The 10084-nt window shown below is 29.2% G+C and overlaps 1 protein-coding gene across 1 annotated transcript; it reads left to right on the top strand.

The window, feature by feature from the left end:
• The first annotated feature begins 4835 nt into the window (after window positions 1-4835).
• Window positions 4836-7590, top strand: LOC136091967 (uncharacterized). Its single transcript, XM_065819687.1, has 4 exons — window positions 4836-4968; window positions 5039-5188; window positions 5246-5436; window positions 7543-7590. Exons 1-4 carry the CDS (start codon window positions 4836-4838, stop codon window positions 7588-7590), a joined length of 522 nt encoding a protein of 173 aa, XP_065675759.1.
• The last annotated feature ends 2494 nt before the right edge of the window (window positions 7591-10084 follow it).

The following is a 10084-nucleotide window of genomic DNA, read 5'->3' as shown; positions in this document are numbered from 1 at the left end:
TTTATTTTAATTTCGTCTATATAAAGTTGCGGCAAGTTTGTTGGTAAAAATCACTTTTTTGCATACATATGGAATAGAGTCCAGTTGGTTTTATTAATATTTAAAGTTTTCGAGGATTGAACCTTAAGGAACACCACATACGATATCAAGAAAATTATTTTGATAACCAACGTTACTAAGTACAAATTATTTTCTTTTTGTTAAGTAGCTTCTAAACCATTTTAAACCTTTAATTCCATAATATTTAAGATTTTGTAGTAAAATATAATGATCTACTGTGTCGAAAGCTTTTGATAGATCAATGAAGATACCTAACAAGTACTGTGACTTTTCAAAAGATTTCAAGATTTCATGAACAAACTGGATTATTGCATGTTCTGTTGAGTTACCTTTTTTAAAGCCGAGTTGTTTGTTATATGGTAAGTTATTTTTGCTGAGATGTTTGTAAATTCTATTAGACATTATTCTTTCTAAAATTTTTGAAAATACAGAAAGAACAGAGATTGGACGATTGTTGCTAATATTTGATCTGTCACCCTCTTTAAAAATAGGAGTAAGCAACTTTTAGCAACTTTTAACGGTCTGGGAATATTCCTTGATTAATAGAAGCTTTAAAAACTTTAAAAAGAACATGTTTTAATATACCAAGACAGTCTATAATTGCATTTCCATTAATTTCATCTGCTCCTACTGCTTTGTTTCTCTTCAAAGAATTCAAAGCTACATCAAATTCCTCAAAAGATAATTCTGAGGTTAACTCATCAGAACAAATGCAATTACTCATAGATACGAGGAAATAATTAAAGGAAGCCGTCGTATTTGGAATCTTATTTGATAGGGAAGGACCTATCCCAATAAAAAATTCATTAAATTCATGGGATATGGCTCTTGGGTCATATAAACTTATGTTATCAACTTGTATCATCTGCGGCAAAAAACCTAAGCATGATTTTTGTTTTCCAGTAATTTCTTTCATAATTTGCCATGTGCGTTTCAAGTCGTTTTTACATTTATTAATTAGTTCTGAGTAGTAATTTCATTTTAGGCTTTTACGTATTTTTTCAAATAGATACTCGTAGTTTTTATATATTTTTTCGCTAACAGGTGTTTTTGTTTTAAGATATTTAATATATAACTTTTGTTTAATTTTTGACGATTTCTTTAATCTCTTCGTAATCCACGGAATTTTTTAGCTTTTTTTTATTTTATTTTTTTTCACCAATTGGAAAATTAACTTCGTAAACAGTAAATAATATTTTATAAAATGTTTCGTAGATGTTATTTGCATCGTCATTAAAATCAATATGATTCGAATGGAGTAATGATAGCTGATCTTTAAATAGTTTAAGATTTTTTTGTTTGAAAATACCTTTTTTTTACAACAATTGGGCTGTTAATATTTTTTTCTAAATTTGAGTTTAAAATCAGGAATATAGGAAAATGATCGTATATATCAGTTTTTGTGATACCTTTTTGAATATCTTTATTAAAAATGTTTGTTGTAATGATATTATTTATAAGGGTAGCCGAGTTTATTGTTACACTAGTAGAACAATTAATTAAGGGTATAGATCCTGTTTCAAAAATTGTGTCATATAAATTTTTAACTTTATGGTCATCGTTATAAAGAAAACAATTCATTTTAAAATCCCCAATTATATAACGTTTTTTTTTCTGCGTCACTTGTTTTTACGATACGTTGTAAAAACTTGCTTTGGTTTTTGCTTGAACCGTCAGGTGGTCGATAACAACAACTTAGAATAATATTTTTTGTTTTTTCAAGTAAAAGTTCAATTGTTAAAACTTCTTTATCGCCATCGGAGACGCTTAAATCATTTCTCATATTATAAAAGATATTTTCATGAACATAAATTAGAAGTCCTCCACCCCTTTTATTCCTTTTTCTTTCTTGTGAGATTATTTTAAAATGAGAAATATTAAAATTATTGTCAAAATCGTTTAATGTGACCCATGTTTCAGTTAAACAAATGATATTAAAAAGATTTTTTGTTTCTAAAAAATCTAAAAGTTTTTCAAAATTCCGATTTAAACTTCTTATATTGAGGTGGAGAATTCTATTTTGATTTGAACTTTTTTTATTTGTATTCTTAAAAAGAAAACCTTCAAATTCTTTAGGATAAAAATAAGAACAATCCGTAAATGTATTGCAAAAAAAAATTATTATCTGGATCCATGTTTTCATCAGGGGAAAAGCGGTTTCCTTCGAAAAAATTAAAAGTAATGGATTCAAAATCATTCAATAAAACCATGGTTGTTAAAATTATGTTACGTAAGGTTTCTTTTTAAGAATGCGTAATTCAAATATTTGTTTAGAGCGTTTTTAAAAATATTAAATAAAGAAATAATTTTATCGTATCGAACCAAAACAGTCTCACCGTTTAAACGTCGTTCTTTCACTGGCGCAAACAATTTTCTTCTGATTGCAACCGTTTCGCGAGAAAAATCTTCATTTACATAAATGTTTGTTCCTTTGAGACATTTACATAAATGTTTGTTCCTCCATCTCCCTTGCTAATTTCCCTTTGATGTTGTATAGGCAATTAATAACGGAACAGATGCTAACATTCTTTTCGCTGCTGCATTTCTCAGAGAATTCTGAAAAACCTTTCAAGCCAGATGACAGATTGAATAGATTACTCTTCATCTTCTGTTGGTAAAAGATCTGCCAACTTACAACCTCCAGAAACAGTAGGGCTCGGATTCTTTAAAGAATGAATTGCCAGAAAAAGATCCACCACAGACTCCATTTGATGGAGGTCAGAGTTCCATCTTGTGGGGCATCTCAGCACTAACTTCGTTCTGGAGTTATTTAAGGCTTTGGCAACATTAACTAAAGTCATAGCTTTTTGAGAGGACTGGTTGAATTGACCACTTCGGACATCTTTTATCATCGACAGCACCACTGACAACTAGATTCAGACGGTGGTCGACACACCAAATTGTACTTTGAACGCCAATTGATTTCCTAACACCTGCTTGGATATTAGCTACGCTGTCGACTGTTATCCAGATCTTGACTCCAAAATCAAGTTCAAGTTTGTTTATAGATTCATTGAGCTTCTTGGCAATATTGTCGCCAGTATGTTGTTCGCGGAAGTAGGACATTTTCACCAAGAAGCGCTTTAATTAGAACTTTGAATCTATATAGTGTAGTGTAAGACTCATGAAAGACAAAATGGTGTGATCAGTGGTCCACACGTCGAATGTAAAGGCCACTCCATCAAGATTTGACTTGTCTATATTGAAAATATTTTTTACTTGTTCCTTGATGAATTTAGAATGGATAGGAATGTATTTTGTAGATATATTCCTTGCTGTAATGGCTCTGAATTGATCGTTGGTTGCAGTTTTCATCACCCGGGTGAATGCGTCAGTTTCTACAGTATAAAATGGCCGACTGTCCTCAATCACCCATTTAGTAATGCTAACAACAGCTTTTATTTGATTAATGTCAGTGACTTCCTATTCTAGTTGGGTAGCCTGTTTTCTACCTTGTCATGTCTGTGTGTTGAAAGTGCCTCAAGTTCCACTTTGTCCAGGCTCTGGCGATGCTGGAGTATCTTTTTGTGTCAGAGTACATCTCCTCTTTTTTCCCTTTCTTGTGTTTCTTCAAAATCTGTCTTCAGTGGCAAGCTCATCAAAAATGTCTGGTATTGTTGATTTTTTCTTGTCTTTCCTTTTTAATTGTTTATAAAAATTCAAGTGGACTCTTTTCAAATGGTTCCTTAAAGGACTTGTGGTGCTTTCATTGAAACCACCACAAACTACTCGAAATTGTTGAAGAATTCCCAAATATTAGATAGCTGAAGCATCTGAAAAAAAAAAAAAAGTGAAATAATAAAAAAAACGAATCGGATTAAGTTTGCCAGATCGGATAAGAGGAATATTTCGGATTATTTATTGAATTTAAAATCCACAGAAACGGATCAGATTATTAATACGGATTACTTTTCGGATTAAAAATTCGAAAACACGAATCAAATTACATTTTCGGTTTACGGACTTTTATTGAAATATTTGGCTCAATATTTCCTTAATATTTGCTAATATTAAGGAAATATTGAGCCAAATTTTTTTTAATAATAAAACGTGATTTTGATGCATGCAAACAGTTTCCGAAAAAGAAACTAATTATTTAAAAGTTGTTTAAAAATTTTCCTTAATTTAATCATAAATGATATTTTAAAGGACAAAAGAACAAATTATTTGCCTTAATTGTTGAAATGAACGTAACAATTTTTCAAACTAGTTTTAATCTCTATTTCTTTTTTTTTTTCTATTTCTTTTTATATTTAAGTAGAAAAAATATAACAATATATATTTTATCGGACCAATCCACTAATTGAAGCAATCCGCAAAGCGAATTAATTCGCAAAGGAATTCGATCCACAAAAGAAAAGAAAAAAAAAAACCCCGCAAAAATTCAGTTTGAAAAATTCTTAACTTTTAAATCTAAATAATATAATAATGTACTTACCGTAATAAATGTAAGTGAAGAATAGTAGACTCGTTGATCTGTTGAACGAATTGTTGTAGGTTAAGATTTCCAAATAGGACTGATTGAAAATAAAAAAGAAATCCACTATTTATAGCACGCGCACATAATAAAAATGTAATTTTTTGGACCACACCATTTAATGACGACGCGCACCAAACGCGATTCGCATAATTCGTTAAGCGAATTAAAATAATAAAAAATAAAGAAAAGAGTTGAGTTAAACTACTGTGAAAAATAATCAAAATTTTAAAATATTCATATAGTATTAAAATAAATACGGCAGTTACAATTGAACAATTTAAGAAAATATTCAAAAATGTTTAAGGAGTTTAAGAAGGAAACTGACGACATGATTAAACAGCAAGAAAAAAATGTTTTAAACATAAGTTCGAACGCAAATATTTTATTCGAACGTTCAGATAGAGTAGAAACACATATTAGTGAAAATAGTAAGAAAATAAAATCGATAGAAAAAGAAGTTTAAATTTTCATGAACAACTTATTGAAGAAAAAATTAAGAGCGTCATATTTCACAGGATAAATGTAAATCAATAAGCATTACCCGGAACAATGAATCTGCATTTACTAAAATTACTAACAAAATAAGAGAGATAGAGGATCGATCCCGGCGTAATAATTTGAGAATTGATGGAATTAAAGAAAGCGAAGGTGAAAGTTGGAATGACAGCGAAACCAAGATAAAAAAAAAAATTTGAAAATTATTAGGTTTGAAAGATATTAAAATTGAAAAAGCAAATAGAACTGTTCATAAAGATTCAGTTAGACCAAAAACTGTAATTATAAAACTTCTAAACTTTAAAGATAAAGTAGATATTTTAAAAAAGACCCCTAACTTAAAAGGAAAAAATATCTATATAAATGAAGATTTTTACGCTAAGACAGTGCAAATTAGGAAGGTAAGAAAATAGATGAAATTAGAACAAGTGGCAGGAAAATTTACTAGCATTTCATATAATAAACTCATCATACGCGATTGGGCTGCAATGAAAATTAGAAGTGTAAAATCCTAATATTTTAATATCTTTATTTTCATGATTATTATATTTTACTTTTTTAAAAATGGATGATAATCTTCAACTTAATTTTAATACTGAGAGTGATGATGACTATTTCAATAATAAAAAATTTGAAAGTGAGTATAATTCAATCTATGAATATCTACTCAATTTTTTAGTAAAACAAAAAATAGCAATAGTTTTTCAATTTTAAATCTAAACATTCGAAGTATTAATAAAAATTTTGTTTATCTAAAATTCTTATTGCATGATCTAAATCATGATTTTTAAAATAATTAATCTCACGGAAACGTGCTTGAAAAGCAATGAACTAAATTCTAATTATGAGCTAAGTAATACTTGTTAATTCGCCAACCGCGTAAAATCCACTTTGACGGTGGTTTAAGTATCTTTGTTCACAAATCTATAATCTTTGTTTTGCGTAATGATCTTAATGTAAACGAAATAGATTTCGAATCGTTATGCGTTGAAATAAATAATAAAGCAACCAAATATATTATTATTAATTCTATTTATAGAAAACCAGCTGATAATTTAAAATTATTTCAAACCAATTAGAAAAATTTTTGAGGAAAAATTAACATTTCAAAGAAACACGTGTACTTAACTGGTGATTATAATTTAAACTTGTTAAACCATGCTTCAAATTCATGTTCAATGTTTTTAAGATGCGCTTATTCAGCACGATATAATTCCCACAATAAATAAATCAACGAGAATAACTAAGACCTCATCGACTTTATGAACAGTATATAAAGCATAAAACATACAAAAATGAATTAAATTACAAAAAAATATAAAAATATGTTTGAAAAAACAAAGAAACACCCAAAAAAAATTATTATTAAGGTTGTTGAAAATAACACGTGGAAACACGCAATAAAACGTGGAATGTGATTAAGCAGATAATCGGTAAAAATAAATGTCCAAAAAACATTTGCCACAAATACTCTTAGTTGACGGGGAAATGATTTACAATAAAAAAGCCATAATTAAAAAGCTCAAAAAATACTTTCTTGATACTGACCCATCGTTGGCTGATAAAATTCCAAAATACATCTCAAACTTTGAATCTTCTATGAAATCAACCAATAGATCTACGAAAGAAATAAAATTAAACATAACTGAGTTGCGAAATGCCTTCAACTATTTAAAAAAGAATAAATGCGCTGGCATAGATGAAATTAGCGTGAAAGTTGTTAAAGCAGTGTTTGATATTATGAACCGTCACTGTTTTACATTTTTAACCTTTTACTAAAATCTGTAATTGTAAATTAAAGTTAAATTGATTCGTAAAAATTTTTCGGGTTAATAATCCGAACAGCAAAAATAATCCGCAAAAAAAAAATTCGCTCTTAGTACGTAAATTAATTTTCGGATTATGGTTTGTAAAATATTTAACGAGCGGACTGTTATAATCCGCAAAATAAGTCGGATTGACTTTTTGCGGATTTTACGAACCGAATCGCCGGTGTCTAAAAAATCATAAAGAAGCCATTACAAAGACGACGTCAATAAAAAAAATTTTTTTTTTTTAAATGAATTTCTTAAATAGTGGTCTCTAACTATTTAAAGCAATTTTTACCCCGTTATCCCAGTTAAGCTGTACCGGAGATTGTTTAAGGTGGTACAACACCAAATAAATAAAAAAATGAAATAAACCTCCAAAAAAAATGCTTTTAAATACAGTTGACTCAAATGATTTAAATAAAAAAAGCAAAAAAAAATCTTTTTTTAATTAGCATTAGGACCATAATGGTGGAAAAACTATCAAAAAATGCGTTTTTGGACTAAATTTCAAAACATAATATCTAAGGCTAGCCATCATCATATGGCCTGAAATTTCGTACACTTACTCTAAAAATTATTTTATTCCATTTAACTGATTTTCCTCATATTTTATTTATTTTTTGACGTTTTAGAGAGATCTGATTAAAAAAATTACTAATCATAAAAAATAATTCATCTGTTAAATGAATTTTATAGGTATTTCGAGCAAGTACTGAAAATTTCAGATCAAATGAACAATGCTAACTTAAGAAACTGTGTTTTGAAGTTGAGGCAAAAAAAAAAACGCGAACTGAGATAAACAGCTTTGAAAAATTCTTGATATATTATTTACAATATTAATTAAAGTCCTCCTGAAACATAACTGTCATTACATCTTTTGCTTTCTCCTCATCTAGGTGACCTTTTTTGATGGCTCCTAGAGTTTTTCTTCTTTTTTTTTTCTTCTCAAATGACTTGCATCTCATTTGACTAATCCTTTTTTTATTTTTAGAAGCCGCTGAAATATTTGATACCTTAGCATTTAAACCAAAATGTCTAAAAACACTAATAACACCCTTAGCACCACCATTGTATGCTAAAATAGCTGAATACATTCCCATTTCTAGTGTTGATTTAGAAACAAAAACTTTTTGGTACACGAGCCCAAATAAGTCCATTAAGTGTCTCGTTAGCATTTTGTGTGTTTACATGGAAACATTTTGATAACAATTCATCTGATTGTAAATTTATAATTATTGGTAGAACTAAATCTTTTATCCACAGAGGTATGGTAGATTTGGGTTTATAATTCTTTTGATTTAGAGTCCAGTATTTGCACCAAACATATTATCCACGAGGACAAAACTGGTGGCGTGTGTAGGAATCAGGAAAATCAGTTAAGTGGAAAAGTATGGCATAAACTGCTTTCTTCATTGAATACAAGTTTCCCACATTAGATCTGATTGCAAGACCATAGAAATTTTGCATTGAATTAATGCAGTTTTCAGTGAGTTTACCTCTGCCTGATATTGGTTTTTTAGTACATTTTTGGATTTTGACAAGGTTTCGTAGACGTGTTCCTAACCCTTTTTGCACATGTCTAACATATTCCAGTTTTACAGGCATAATATCATACTCTTTGTAAGGATCTGCTACTATTACATCATTAAAAGAAGATGTATCCCCATCTCCTAGATATTCTTTATATATCAATAGAAATTCTAACTTCTTTCATTTCAAGAGAGTTGTTTATTGATTTGGTTTTAAAAGCAGCTTTTTGCATACTTTCCTCAGCAGCGATTTTGTGTACTAACATGGCAGTTTTATTTAATTTATTAAAGCCATTAGGCAACAAACAATAAAGATTCATACAATTTTCATCAACTCATGACCAGCACCTATTTCTTGCAATCCGATGACAGCTCGCAGGTTGATCTCATATTGTGATTCTAGAGATGAAAATTCTTTTTTAACAGTCTCAATAGGAAACTCATTTGTGTTTAAAGAATTCTTTGACTTTGGCGAAGTTCTAAAATTTTTAGAAAAGTTACACTTTGTACACTTCATCTCAAGTAAATGACAAAAGCCCATGCGAGAACCAACGTTATCTTTGATTAACAAATTTCCAATAAAGCAATTGGGGCAAAACAGTGTGCGCAATTAATTTCTTTAACAATAAAAAGTTAATAAGCATAAAATAGTCGTCAGATTCACATTTATCCGAACTGAACAATACATCTAACTTTCTTGAGCTAACACAAGAAATCTTCTGATCTGCAGGTTTTGATTTGAGAATATCGGATGGTTTAAACCCATTCCATTTTCTGCTCTTCTTTCTAGTAGGGGAGATTGGGGCACCTTGATCTGTGGGGCAGCTTGATCTTTTTGCGCTACATCATCTATTTATAATAAATATGATTAATATAAAATTATTTTTTTTTCGCAAAACAACAACGAAAATAAATAGCTGGAAGTCTATGCGGATAGCAACTTATGACGTCACGCAAATATAATTATAAATAGATGATGTAGCGCAAAAAGATCAAGCTGCCCCACAGATCAAGGTGTCCCCATCTCCCCTACTATTTTGTTTATTTGGCATTTCTCTTATTTAACTTAAATATATTTATATCATGAATATTTTTTCTTGTAAAGAAAATAATTTTCTTTATTTTTTGAAACTTCTAGTATTTAAACTTAAAAACTGCACGTATGTGAATAAAATTACTTTTTTTTAAAGAAAAAATTTTTTGCGATCTAATTTTATCGTTGCATTTAAACGATTACAGAAGCTTAACGATATTGAGTTTGATGATAATCTTTTTAAAATTTTAAATTTTAAGGGTTTCAAGTCTATGTGATATTAAGAGCTTATATCGTAAGTTGTTACTTGTATGTAAATATTTTGCTACAACACCATGGTCCTATGTTGCCCGGAATGGAACTTCAAAAGTTGCCGTATTAGAAACGATGTCATCTCATAACACGCTACTTGACGTCCGAATTATCAGAAATTTCATTAGTCCGACTGTATAATATTTTTTAAAGCGAATTTCTTTTATAGACATAGTATTATTGTTAGAAATTTGTTGCTTTTTTGGAATTGGTATTTAGTCTTGCTTAAAAGCATGAAATGATTTTTCACAAAATTTTTTTCATAGTCTAAAGTCTAGTCATAGTCTAAGGATATAAAGTTGATCGTAAACATCGTATACTTTAATTAACAAATCATTTTATCTTTTAGTAAAAAATAAAATGT

The sequence above is a fragment of the Hydra vulgaris genome, chromosome 15, assembly GCF_038396675.1.
Source record: "Hydra vulgaris chromosome 15, alternate assembly HydraT2T_AEP".
Classification (NCBI taxonomy): Eukaryota; Metazoa; Cnidaria; class Hydrozoa; order Anthoathecata; family Hydridae; genus Hydra; species Hydra vulgaris.
Note: the sequence above shows the minus strand (reverse complement) of the source record. Positions and strands in the feature narration are given on the sequence as shown.